Raw genomic sequence first — 14,191 nt, forward strand, 5'->3', positions numbered from 1 at the left:
GTTGCTGGCACGTGATGTAACTCTGCCAGGCAGGCTGTGGCTGCCTTGTCAAGATTTTATGGAGACAGGGAAGGGCCTCAGTGAAAGCTCTCAGCTGGTTTGAGCAAATCCAGCCATGCCTCGTGAGGTTGTGCGGGGCATCAGGTGCTGCTCCAGTGCTGGCATCCCTCCCTCCATCCCTGGTCAGATTGGGCTGGAGAAAATGTCTTTTCTCCTCCCTCTGTAAATCTGTTGTGCTTCAGCTTGAGTTCAGTGAGCAATACAAAGGCATGGTTGGTCTTTCTGTGTGAAATCTTCCTTTGTGAGGTTCAGAAAACTGTTTTTATGCAGTGGTGCTGTAAGGGAAAAAAAACAATTTCAGTTTGTCCATGTGCACTTTGATATTGTGGTTGTGTTAAGCTGATACATCTACACTAACACACATTCCTGTTTGGGCAAGGGCAAAACCTGTTTTTGCCTGGTGAATGCATGCAGTGCCATTGAGATTATTAATTTATTGTGTTGAATGTAATAATGCTGATATTATTTATTTGCCAATATAAATGAGGGAGGGGAGGATTATGCAGCTTTAGTTAGACAGCAAAAGAGAATTTTTTTTTGTAGATTCCTGAACACTCTGCAAGTGTGGTGAGGTTAGTCATAAAGTTATTTAAATAAGTTATTAAGTAACTGGTTATACAGCCTCATTCAAATTAATGAATGCAAGAGTAGATTTCTTTGAAAGCAGGCAGTAATTTCTCTGTGTGCCTTAATCTAACAATTGTGTTTCTGTTGCTTGTCCTGGTGTTTTTCCTAGTAATCAGGAAAACAGTGGGAAGTAATTTTTTGTCTATTATGCAATAGTTAGAAGGTGAACATGCTGTAAATTTAGCAACAGCCCTCAAGTAGTTAATGGGTGTATATTTCTGAGGATGTGGGTATGTACTGTAACCTCTGTGTGTGTGACTGTAAAGGAGTAAATCTGCAGGTTTCACCAGCTTTTTTCTTACTGGCCTTTGATGATTTGACCACCTCTTTTCACAGAATAAGGATGATTGCTCAGCTGTTAACCACGGAAGAGTCTGTCTGTGAGGATATTCCTGTGCACAGAGGTGTCCCTGTTCCCTTACGATGCACATGCAGTGAGTGATTTTATTTTAGCTCTTTTATTCCTGACCCTCCCAGCTGTGTAAATGCTCACTATGAATCAGCTCAAAGATCAGTCCCCCAGTAGGTTTTCAAAAGTGATCCACCCATCCATTTTTGTATTATTTTTCTCTCAATTGCCTGCTTTACAGGAAAAATAATTCTGCAGTTTTCACTGATAGTGAGTTAATGGGAGTGTTTTGGGGTCCCAGTTTGGATTCCTCAAGTTCAATGTCCTCTCTTCAGCCTCAGCTACTTAGTTTGTGGAGATGTTTTACATATCTGCCAACAACACATCCTGTAAGAATCCATGTAGCCTTGGAAATAGCCAACAAATCCCTACATGGCCTGGGAAAGTGGCAGCAGAAATGTCAGTGCCAGCTTTGCCAGCATGTTTTGTGTGCTTGCATTATCACGATTTAACTCCCGTCAGTAAGCTTTGTACAGAAACAGTTTCAAATTGGACAAATCTCAAGTTTTCACAAATTAGGGCTTGACAGAAGAAGAAATATAATGTCCCCTCTTAGAAATAATGAAGTAGTGGGCAGACATTGCATTTTTGTGTAGGAATAAATACTTGCTCTGGCTGTTTTCCTTCTAAATAATCAAACCTACCCACCAGATTGTATTTGGAAGCACTTACTAATGTGACATGCTCCGTTTTAACTGTTCAGAGAAATGACTGAAAGTTTTAAGATGAGACAGCATGAATCATAGTCTTGAGCGGCTGTTCACTTTTGTGATTGACTTGCCTCCTTCCTACGTTCCTTTTAGTCACCCTGGGAATCGCTGAAGCTGTTCTGTGCAGGAGGCATTGCTGAGATTCCCCTTGCAGCAATGGACTTCGACAAACAATCCGTGTGGGGATCCCTGAAACAGAAGACCCGGCCGTTCCTGCAAAACCTGAGCGTGAGGAAGACGAAGAAGAGGTCTGGCAAAATGCTGGAGAGGAAGGGCCACTCCTTGGACCGCTGTCTCAGCGTGTCAGTGCCTGACATGCTGGAGGTGGACACTCTCATGGAAGAAGAAGAAGAAGAAGAAACGACTTACTCGAGTGCTCAGGTGTTGTCAAGCTGCTCCCCCAAGAGCTTTTCTAGGTCTGTGGTGTCCCTGAAAAGCAGGAACGCTTCGGTGAAGGCAGTGGGAGAGGACTGGGTGTGGGCGTCACAGCAGAGGACACGGACAGAGGTGACAGTCACGCCCCCGGACACGCAAGCTGTGGGCATTCATCTGGTGTCCTCACGAGCAGCTGAGGCTGTGGGCAGCCCTGTGTCTGAGGGGAAGAAGAGGAAATCCAGCGAGGACCTCTTTGACCTGCTGCAGAGCTCCCGGCTGAGCGCCGCGCTGAGCGACGAGGGGACAGAGGTGGGTGCTGGAGCAGCAGTGAGGCTCAGTCGCCACCTCCTGTGGGCTCCTTGTGCTTCTCCTTAATTTTCTGGGTTATAGAGGGATGGAGGATCCAACCAAGGCCAGGTTGGACAGGGCTCTGAGCAGCCTGGTGTAGTGGGAGGTGTCCCTGCCCATGGCAGGGAATGAGGTGAGCTTTAAGATCCTTTCCCACCTGACCCATTATGTGAGGAGGGGGATCTGTTCAAGGAATGCATGAGCAATACAAATAACTCTAAACTTTACATGATATACCCATTATTCAAGACTAATTCAGCTAAGCTTCCTGTCAGTCTGGGGCTGCAAATAACACTGCTCCAATTTTTTAGCTTGCTCAAATCAAAAGTTGTTGCAGTTCTCTGAGCTTTGGATCGAGGTGCTAATACATTTGCTTTCTAGTTAATATAGTTACCAGGATTGCTATGTAGCACAATCAATTTGCCATCCACCCACTCCAGAGTCCGATGAAGGCAATAGGTGAAAGATGGCTGTGAGCTAGGTGAGCTCTGCCTGTACCTGGAATTAACCAAAGCAAGCACATGATGGGGAACAGAACATGTAGCATCATTCTCAGGACTGGTTTTTTGGGTTTTTGTGATGATGATTTAAAGCGGTGAAAAATGATAATGTTTTCTCCGCACTTTCTTGTCCCCCTTTCCTTCCCCCTGCTCTTTGGTCAGTGTTTTTGTCTGGACATAAATGTCCCAGGAGCATCAGAGACCAATACTGTAATGAAACTGCCTGGCCTGAGCAAATTGGGAATCCTGAGGAGTCCTGAGGAGCTCTATGATAGCTTCATTATATAGACAGCAGGTGAAGATTGTGGCTGCAGGAAACACTTCAGGCAAAATTTGTTTTAGTTAGGTTTTGTGGAAGTATGTCTGCTCCTGTTGAGTTCTCTCTGGGAAGGTTACATTTTGAACTTTCTGAGGCCTTTTTCTCATTACTTGGTTGTTGCAGTTGTGGGAGCTGCCTCTGTAGTCATCCAAGATGCAAAAAGGGGAACTGGGCATTTTTTGTTTCAAGTCCTCCCTTAGGAATAGGGATTTCACAGGTTAATTGGTTTTTAACTGCACCTTCAAGAGGATGATTAGCATTGATGTGGGGAAAGTGGTCCTTTCTGATATAAACTGCTTGTTTTGCATCTCAGAGGCCTGTGTATTCCTAACAAATGGGTGTTGGCTTCCAGTCTGTTGTGATGCAAAGTGTCAGACTGGTAGTTACTGACCATCGCTTGTGGTTTAGAGTTGCTAAATTGTTCACAAATTGGTTTCATCTTGCTAGAGAGTTCATTATTTTGAGGGCATCTTAAGAAAAGCGACTGAAATAGTATAGTGCTTTGTTTCTGTGCTCAAACATTACTCAAAAGTTGTAGCACATCACTCAGTATATGGTCAATATATGGACTCTAGCTATTTTGGAAGTTTTCCCAAGTTGTTTTAACGATAGCAGCAGTTTTTTCCTGCTATTGTACACCAGCAACCCTAATCTAAAATCTACCTCAGCACAACGACGTTAATACTTCTTCTTAGTCCTGCTTTGATTTTGGGCAAACTGACTGCTCTAGGAGATTGACGTACTTGTATAGTGATAAAATAGCTTAACCTCAAGTCAAGTTTCATCCAGATGCACAATCCGAGTCTGGTTTGTTTTCTGCAGCACTTACATCTTTCCCTAAATGTGCAATTCTGTATTTGCTGGTGTGTGTAAATCATTTGGTATTTACTTGTATGGCATATCATCTCTCTGTGTGAATATGCTTCCTTACTGTAATCTGCCTCCAGTGCAATTTGTAAAGATCTTTTTCCTCGAGAATAAAAGTAGAGAGTGAAGCAAAGGAAAGTGGAAATGAATAAGGAGAATTGAGCAAATTTAATTACATTGAATGTGGTGAAAAACAAATTCAATATTGGAAGTTGTCCATGGCAGGGAGGGTGGAACTGAATGATGCGTAAGGTCCCTTCCAACCCAAGCCTCAATATTCTATGATTCTATGACAACCTCAATATTCAGCTTTGCTTGTGTTTGATTGAACAGTTACCGGGTTTGTGCTGTGTGTGCCTGGGATGGGAATAGTTTGTTACAGAGGACTTTGGTCCCTGAATGCTGGGTGGGGCTGCTCTGAGGAGCACAAGAGTTCTCATTGTTCTTGCGTGAGCATCCTCCCTGCCCAGGGAGGTAAATCCGAAGGAAGGCAGATTCCTGGAACAAAACAAACTAAAAAAAAAAAAGCAGAAATGTGGGTTGAGCTTCTTTCCCCCCTGAATTGCTTGTCACATGCCACCTACTCATTTCCTGGTTGTCTTTGGCCACCCGAGACCGTGAGATCCTCGCGGGTGAGCTCAGCGTGTGCTTGTGGTTTTCTCACTTGTCTGAACTCCCCTGCAGAGCCGGGGGTGCTCAGCACAGCCCGTCCTCACCAAGGCTCTGCCCAAAGGTACCATTTTCCCATTTGCCGAGAGGTTTGCTCTCTGTTCCCCACTGCACCCAGCTAGGCAAGGCTGAAGAGCAGGTGAAGTTGTGTTGAATCCCTGCGTGATTCAGGTTGTAAAGGGTTCCTGTAATGCCTTTTTTTTTTTTTTTTTTTTTTTTTGCCATTGGGTTTTGTCCATGGCCACGTGTCATTGCTGAAGTGCTCTGATATCTCTCTATCTCCTTGCCAACACTTCGCAGTGAGTCACTGTCCTGGTTTAGGGCGAATTTGGGCAACCCACGGCCTTGTCCTGCTGCAGATGCACTCAGTGGTTTTGTATTTTGAATAATTCTTCTGCAGAAAACAAGGGGAGGCAGAGGTGGGAACGCTTGTCAAGAAGAACTTTCAATTTATGTATATTCATACATCTACTCTTGCTTGATTTGTTTTCATGCAAATGTATCTGGGGCTGTGACCCCCCCCCCCCCGGGTGTGCCCACTTTTCTTTTAAAGTTGAGAAGTGTCACTGTAGTTCGATAAAATCAAGGTTTCATGAGCATATTTTCACCAAGATTTTTATCTCTTATCTAGTGATTTCACTGCAGTTAGCTACCTAGAATAACAGTAATTAATATTACGTGGAGCTAAAATTAAAAAAACAAGTTTTTCTATTTAAAGTTATAATTCTTCAGTATCTGTTGATGTAATGCAAGTAAACAAAAAGCAGAATAAAGACAAAAATCATAATTTTGAGGGTAATTTTTAAATAAATGATGTCAAACTAGCGAAGACAATACTTTTAAAATTGTAATAATTTCAATGCAGTTCTTTGATCCCGTGTAAGTGCTGTGTAAAACAAGCTGTAAAGAGAGACCATTACCAGTGCCAATGATGGTGCCTGAAGGAGATGCCTGTGAAGCCAGAGACTCTAAGAAACACTAAGTTTAATGCACATGAGTGAGATTTTATGCATACTAGTCAGAAAATTCAAAGTTAGGGTTCCCCTAGCAGCTGTAACTCAGCTCCGTTGTGTGAGAAAATTCTTCTGCCGCTCTTTATGATGATAATTTTTCCACTTTTAATGTGTTTTTGCAAGGTGGCCAAGTTATGATTACTGTGGGAACCATAAAGTTAGATTTTGTCTGTCGTGCAAGGGAAATCTTCCTTGCAGTGCTGGATTACTGTACTTCCTGATATGCAATATATGTATTTGCAGGAAGAGGAGGAAAAGAATTACACAAAGGGTATTTATGTTTATTTCAGCATGTCAATACAGCTAAGATTTATGTACTTTGGTGCAGGAGCTGATAGACTTTGAAATGTTTCTGTAGTGCTGCACACAATGCTGCTCTTATCAGACAGGTTTGGATGTTCCCACCCTTTCACATGAGGATCGGATTCCACCTCGTGTGCATTTCTGCACACCGGGATTGCCCTTAGCACAAACCTTTGTGCTCCACTGGGCTGTGCTTGCCCTGCGTCAGACCAGAGGAGCTTCCCAGGCACGTTGGTCCTCTTCGGCTGAAATGATGGTCATGGGCTCTTGGAGCAGCCAGAGGAGCATCAGAGGTGTCCTGGCTGGTGAATCACTTCAGACAGACTCCATGCTGGGCCACTGTAGCCTCAAGGTGTTGGATGAGTCAGTATTTAGGAAGAAATGTTTTGACTTCCTCTCGTATAGATAAAGAATCTTTTGGATCTTCCAGTTACTGCAGCAAGTTGGGGGAAGTGCGTGTTTCTTGTATTTTTATTTTCTCTTTTGTCGTGGTTTAACCCACCAGGCAGCTAAATATCACACAGTTTCTCTCTTACTCCTTGGTTAATAGGAACCATCATATGCAGGAGAGAATCGGGGGTAAAAGGTAAAATTTGTGGGTTGAGATAAAGACAGGAAAGGACAGAAAAGGAAGAGGTAATTACGTTAACAATATTATATGTATTATATAAATATATTATAGCACAAAAGTATAAAAATTGCTTATATTAATTATATATTTTATCTAATATTTAAAAAGAATTAATATTTTTATAGAAATCATACAACAGTTAAAATATTCAAGACAAGTGAGCACAGTCCAGTTGTTTATCACCTGCTGACTGATATCCAGCCAGTTCCTTAGCAGAGGAACAGTACTTGTCCAGCAACAACTAAAAACATCAGTGTGTTATCAACATTCTTCTCACCCTAAATCCAAAACAGAACACTGTACCAGCTATTAGGAGGAAAATTAACTCATCCAAAGCAAGGACACCTTTCCCTTTGGCAATTTCTTTTAACTTTTCCCCTGAACAATTTTTTTTAAACTCAAACCAAACAAAAAAACCCCACACAAACAACAACAAAAAAAACCCAAGTACCAAACCAAGTTAAAAAAACTATTTAAAAAACCTTTAAGTGGAACTTGCTTTTTGTGTGGTGAAGGAGAAGTTGTGGTCAAGTGAGGGCAGCCGGCTGCCAGACACAACAACCTTCAGACATCAGGAGAGTTTGTGATAAGAGCCTTCAGCACCCAGTGCTGGGGAGGAGAAGAAGAAATTTATTCCTAGCTGGAAGCAGGCACTTATTTTTCCTGAATTAAACTCAAAAGACTGAGAGCAGTTACTGTAAAACAGGAAAAAGAAATATATATTTAAATTATCTAGAAGCATAAGTAGAGCATTTCATTCATTACTTGTATGTATGAGTAATTTCTTGACTGATGCCAGGAGCATTTTCTGTCCTGTATTGTTGTCTAATTCATTATAACTTTTGTTTTATAGTACCCGTGTGGAGACATGGATTTTGACTCTTCCCTATCGTCTCAAAACTTTGACGACCAAATGGTAAGTCCTGTCATTTTGAAGCTTGATCAGAAACACAATTTATTTTAGATTTAGGTTCTTTGCTTCTTACAAATTGAAAAACTCATCAGGTGAAGAGCCCATCTAGAGATTTGCCCAGTGTGTTGTTTTTTTTTGGGGAGGGGGGGTGTTTCAGTTTGTGGGGAATTTGTTTATTTTGTGGTGGGTTTGTGTTTTTGTAGTTTGGGTCTTTAGTAGTTCAAAGTGGTTGCTAATGTTTTTAATAGACCCAAACGTTCTGGATTTTTTGAAGTACTCTATAATATCTGTATTGTCCTGGTAACTGATGAGAGCAGCAGCATAAACACTCAAATAACAATGTAGGAACAAACTGGATTAAAGTAAATACAGCAAATAACACAGCTGTAAGCTTTGACAGAGAGCAAAATCAGTTTCAGGGCAGTGTGAAGAGGCACTGGCAGTTCTGACATGTTATTCTCATGTAAAACATGTTTGCTTTGTGGGTGAACTTCTCTACCTTTGCCCTCTGATAACCTCCCAAGTGCTGTCCAGAGCTGTTTTCACCGAGTGTTCCAGCTGGAGGATGATCCTGAGCTGTGTAACCCTGTGGCAGCACCTCTGATGAGCAGAAATCCTCTCGAGTTTGCTTCTGCTAAAGCTCACAACCAGCACTGCCTGCCACTGGCCTTCTCTCTTTTGGAGCTGCATAGAGAAGTGCTGTGCTCTCAGCACCTCTGTGGAATGTGTTCTTCCTCCTGAGGATATCAGGTGGATACAAAGGGCTTTTGGGGTCTCTTCTAACTAGAGAGATGCTCTGAATGCACAAGAAACAGCTCAGAAAAAAAATGTGCTGATATAATTTGTAAAACCTGTGCATGCATTTGTGTTTGTTATATCACCACTCATTTTCAGGTAAAACCCTTGCTTTGTTGAACATCCTTGATGCTGATACTTAGCTGAGTGAAGGAAAGCCTGGGAAAGAAACAATTTTTTCTTTGCCTTTTTTTTTTTTTCCTTTCTGTAAAAGATTGCCCTAAGGAAGGAGCAGAACTTTGTCTCTGCAGGGAGCACACCTGCCTCATTTATGATCTGCATCTAGAGGTGTGTGACTGATTCCTTTGTTCTCCTTAGGCTCTGGAGGAAGCAAACGACTGCCTGAGTGAGCTGCCCAGCCCCTTTGCCTACCTGCTGACCATCCACCTGAAGGAAGGCAGGAACCTGGTTATCAGGGATCGCTGTGGTGAGCCCCACCTCCCCTCTGGCTTCCTGCAGAATTCACACCCTTTATCACTTTGTTCACTCCTTTATCACTGATCTCAGTTTGGCAGCAAGCTGGCTGCTTATCTGCAGTGCAGCAAGTCACGGGCTTGTGTCTGTCCTGCGGGTCAGAGCACTCAGGGGTTGGGTTTATCCACCCTGGATACTCAGGGCAGGGAGCTGCCCTCTGCCTGTGCAGCTGCAAAGTTCCTTCTTGGCTGCCCTTAGCACCTGTACCCATTCAGGAGCTGCAAGGAATTCCATTTGAGCTTAAAAAAAAACCTCCAAAGAATAATTGGAGGTTTATTAAATGATGGAGCTGCTCTTAGGAGTGCTTTTGGGGTTATCTGCAGAGATGTCGATAAAAGGGGGAAACTACAGAAGCAGGGCTGTAAGCCAGAAAATCTCTCTCACCTGGGATGTGACTGAGCAGTGACAGCATCCTAAAAACCCAAAACCCACCCTCAAATGACGTATCAAATAAACTGTAAAATATTTGGGGAATTCCTGGAAAAAATGTGTGAAAATGCTTGCCCTTAACCTGGCTTTTCTTCAGGATGTTGAAAGAGGGAGTAGAAATGCTTACGAGCAGCCAGTCACTTGCTGTGGAGGGAAGATCTGTGCTGCCAGAGGCTCTGTGCAGCCTGTGGGACCCTGAGGCAGCAGCTGTGGCAGGACCTTCCATCTGAACCTGTCAGAGAGCTCTTCCATACGTCCAGGCTTGATTTCATATTTTTTTCCTGCATGTGGAAACAATTCTGGTAGTTTTGTCTTGCAGAATGTCTGAGCAGCTTCTTTTGAGGTGAAGCCATGGGGTTTATTCATTTCGTTTTAAACAAAATAAGCTTGCACAGCCCAAAGGCTTGTGAAGGTTTGCACCTGGAGGGACCTGTCTGATTTAAATTCTCACATGAGGTGCTCATTGGGATTTCTGTTGTCTGGTATCTCAGTTAACTTTTTCCATGCTGGTTTTTCATGGCCTCACAAAACAGTAACTTTTGGTTGAGTGTATGCTTGTTTTTCCTACCAGTTTTTGGAAGGAGTGAGCCAGTACTTAGATTAAGATCTTTACTGGTTATACAAAAGCCTGAATTTCCTAACAGTGTAGCAGTTCATCAGATTTACTAGCAGGCTGCACAAGCCAGGACACATCCAACTGCTCCTAGGAAAAAGATGCTAGAAATGAGCAATTCCAGAGAAGTAGTATTTCTAGAGAAGACAGATCATACTTTGCTCTAGGCTGTGTTTTGTTGTGTAAGAGAGCAAATGCTTGTCTTAGTGAGGCATTGGACAGCACAGTGAAACAACATAAGGGGGAAAAATCCCTTTGGATGAGTCTCTGTTGCTTTGTGGCAAAGGACCTCTCATTTAGTAACTGAGTATGTGAGGGGATGCTTCCTTCAGTAAAACTGCTGCTTTTTATTGCACAGGCAGCAGGAGGGGAGGAAACAGTGCCTTCATGATTATTCATCAGTCACCACCATGCTTCAGTGGTGGCTCCTTAAAAAAATAAAAAGCCCACAGTGGATGCCCATGGTTACAGGCCTCTGCTGTCACTCTGGTTATGTGACATCTTTGTGTGATGCGACAGCCACTGGGCTTCCCCAACGTGCCTTTGAAAGTGGGAGGTTGTCAGCTCTGCTCATGTCTTCAGTGTGAGAAAGCCCCAGAGATAACTTGTGGGCTGGAAATGTGAGACTCTCCCTCCACCGTGGTGCTGCTTAGAGCTGCTGTGCTGGGGTGTATCAGTGTGCTCTGAATAATTTGAATTTAGCAAAATATTCACACAGATTGAGTGGAGAGTTTATGCCCCAGCATCTTTAGCCTAAATAAGGTTTAGCACAAGTCTTGTAGTTTTTCTAAATTTTAATTTTCATTTATTATGCAATCAGCGATTTATCTGGAAAAAAATCTCAAAGCAGTTATCTAACCCATCAGTTTACATTTTTTGAGGGAGTTTCTTTATCTACATAAAGTAGAGGAAATGGTATTTAAGTGTGGTGTCCTGCCTTCTTCTCATGTTTGCACTTTTCCCCTTAATTTTGTTTTACAACAGTTTAAATAGCTCAGGCTTAGGGGCTGCAGTGTGGGTGGGTGATGCCCTCTCCTGGCAGCTGAGTAAAGTCTCTTGTGCTCATGTTCAGTCTGTTTCTGCCTCTGTTTTGTCCCAGTGTAAGAAGTATTTATCTGTGTGTACATTTAAAAATAAATCTAAGCTGTGTGACCGAGATATTTCTGACATTGGAAACAGCTGTAGCTAAAAACCATCCCTGCACTACTCATCAAATGCACAGGTTTCTCCCTGAATTTACTCATGATATGCTTAAGTTATTAACTGGGAATAATTGTGCTTGGCCAAGTAAAGGTGAGCAGGAGTTCTGCTTAGAACTGCAAAGTTCACTTTTTTTTTCCAACTTTCCCAGTATTTTTTTCTGACTCTTTGCCTCACTATGTACTGCTCTTTCCAGGATATGTTCCCTTTGGTGTGATATAAATTCCTCCTTCACTTTACCAGATTTTTATTACTTTTTTTTTCCTCTTCATAATATTAATCCTGTTAACATCTGCTCTTTCATATTTTTTCCTTCACTTTTTACTACTGGCATTGCTTTTTATCTGTCTCTTGTGTCCCTCCAGTCCCTGACTTTCTGCAGTTCCTCTCCTTGTCCTGCTGTCTTTAGAGAGGGTGCATCAGCCCAGGACACTGGTTCAGAGATGCATGTGCTTCCCCTAAATTGCACAACAATGTAGAAAAGAAAAATAAATCAGAGTTTCAGTGTTTTCTTCTCCTCTTTTATGTATTTTTTGAAGGGCAAGTGAAAGAAAAAGCCTCTGTACAGCAACACCCAACATATGTGCCCCAGCCAAGGAATCCAAGTGCTGCTAGAGCAGGATCTTAGTTCTGGTGGAAAGTAGAGAAGCTCCAAAAACTCCTTTTTTGGGTCAAAATCAGTGTCCTGTCTAGGGATGAAGGATGAGAGAGGTGTTACCTGTTGCTCATCAGCTTGCTTGGAGTGTGATGTACTTGCTTACAGTCTCACCCAGTCACACAGCAGAAACTGCCTAAGCAGATGGTAAATTTGGCATGTTACCTGTGTGCACCTTTGGGGCCAGTGTTAGGCAGTGCATGGGTCCTACATTTATAATTGTAGGGGATGAGCCAAACATGGAAGGTTGTGTATGTGTGTAAATACATAGCACCAGAAGTTTGATTTTTATGTATTTTTATGATGTTATTGTTACTAGGTGTGTTTCAGTGATGGCAGGGAGTTTGCATCTGTGTAGTTTGAATACTGCAGGTAGTAAGAAAGCAGAAATGTATTTTTTTAATTAAAAATCTGTGAAGCACTGCAGCAGCTTGGTGGAACAGAGAGATGATTACTCTGCATCTCATTTGGCATTAAAAAAAATCACTGGTGCTCTAAGTGTTGGCATCTTTTCTCACCCTCAGTGGTTTTAGGGCCTTTTTGACCCTTGTTTTGTGAAGCCCAATTTCATGCTTTGAGCTGGGAGAGGCTGGAGCCCATTTCCACCTGCTGGTTCACCTTCACAGGGTAGGAGATGCCTCGTGGTTGTTTGAGTCAACCTGAAGAAATCTCCAAGGTCCTGCTCCCCTTTGGCACTGGGATGCTCTGGCTGTGCACATTGCTCCTTGTCACCCTTCCAGAGCAGTGAACAAAGTGATGCCACAGCTGTGAGGAAGGGCTGCCTTCCTTCAGGTGGCAAACCCAGCTCTGCTGCTGCAAGAATAAACAGAAACTGGGTTTTGAGTGCCTGTGAGGGTGAGAAACCCCTCCCATTTCAAAATCCTGTGCTTGTAAAGTTCATTTTTCATCTGTTAAACAGTGTAGTTACAAGAAACACAGTTCTTGAATGTGGCTGTGGTTGGTGTCTTTTTTCTTTTTCTTTCCCCTTTAACCACATGTTCCAGCCGGAGCTTTGTGTGTGTCTCTTTTCCACCTGGTTTTGTGTTTTGTAGATCTTTTTTTACAGGACCTTTGTGCCCCATCTCTGTTTCTTCCTTTCAGGTTTCTTTCGTTTCCTGTTGCTGCACTTTGGTTTTCCTCTCCTTCCTTTCCTCTCATGATGGAGGCAGTGTGAAGGGGTCAAGAGGAGAAGATGCAACGCCTCCATGGGTGCATCCTGCTTTCCTTGTCCTCAGCACATCGTCCTCTGCTCTCACATCTCACAGCCCCCACTGCCACAGGGTCCTGGGGGACTCCCTGCGAGCTGTGCCAGAGATCAGCCTCCCAAGGACAAAATAAAAGGAAAGAAACTTGTAGAATAAAATACACTTTTAACTTCCAGCAGCAGTGAGCCTGCAGGAACCCACCGCTCATAGCTCTGGGCTATCCAGAAGTTAGACCTTGGTGATCCCAGTGGGTTTTGCCAGCTCAGGGTATTTTATCATTCTGTGATTCACTGCCTGGGTCTGTGCTGATACCAGAGTGCCAGAGGAAGGGATGTGTGTGTGCTCTGCTGGGTATTTGTCAGCGTAGAGCAAGTAATTGTTTGGAAAGCAAATGCTCAGAGCAATTAGGCTGAATTGCTCTCTGCAAACACGCTGATTAATTTAGACTTTCTCTGTTTTCAGGGTATCTGCAATTAGATCATTAGGCCTTCAGATTTATTAATTATTGCCATGTATTAGGCAAGTTCTCACACTTCTTTCTGAAAGGCGTAATCATGGCTAATTTACAAATGCTGAGAGTTTGGATGGTGCTGAGCACTCGTTTGGATGTTTTCTTTGGATGTTTTTGGATGGGGTTTTTTTTGGATGTGAACAAGGGCTTGTGCTGAGAGTGTCTGTCTGTGCTAAGCCCAGTTTCTGGAAGTGCAAAGTGCGTGCCTGAAGCTTTGCTCTTGGGCACTGTGATCCCTGTGAGCATCCTGCTTGCACTGGTGTGGGAAAGGAATGCACTGAGATAGGAACCTCAGAAAAACAGGAGGAGTTCAAACAAGAGCAATTTATGTGTCTGGAGGAGTTCAAACAAAAGCAATTTCTATGTCTTCCCATCCTTGTAATGTTAAATTGGGAGATGTTGGAATGACAGCATAGGAAGAGAATATTTGGGCCCAGGGAGCACCATGTGACTGTTGTGTCAGGGTTGTAGTTTAAAAAAAACAGGTTCCTTAAACTGTTCTAGCTCCATCAATTGTCAGAGCACGGTCTTGGGGGGCACCTGCCTGCATTAGCAGCTCACACTG

The 14,191-nt window shown here is 43.0% G+C and overlaps 1 protein-coding gene across 3 annotated transcripts in view; it reads left to right on the forward strand.

Annotated features, from left to right (window-relative positions):
- MCTP2 (multiple C2 and transmembrane domain containing 2) overlaps nt 1-14,191 on the forward strand; it is a 123,381-nt gene that overhangs the window by 20,431 nt on the left and 88,759 nt on the right. For all 3 annotated transcript variants that reach the window (XM_038146811.1, XM_038146810.1, XM_038146812.1), the window contains 4 exons: nt 1,024-1,121; nt 1,900-2,490; nt 7,685-7,747; nt 8,858-8,966. In XM_038146811.1, the coding sequence (XP_038002739.1) occupies nt 1,963-2,490; nt 7,685-7,747; nt 8,858-8,966 (700 nt within the window). In that variant the 5' untranslated portion in view covers nt 1,024-1,121; nt 1,900-1,962. The remainder of the gene's footprint in view (nt 1-1,023; nt 1,122-1,899; nt 2,491-7,684; nt 7,748-8,857; nt 8,967-14,191) is intronic.

The sequence above is a fragment of the Motacilla alba genome, chromosome 10 (assembly GCF_015832195.1).
Source record: "Motacilla alba alba isolate MOTALB_02 chromosome 10, Motacilla_alba_V1.0_pri, whole genome shotgun sequence".
Lineage (NCBI taxonomy): Eukaryota > Metazoa > Chordata > Aves > Passeriformes > Motacillidae > Motacilla > Motacilla alba.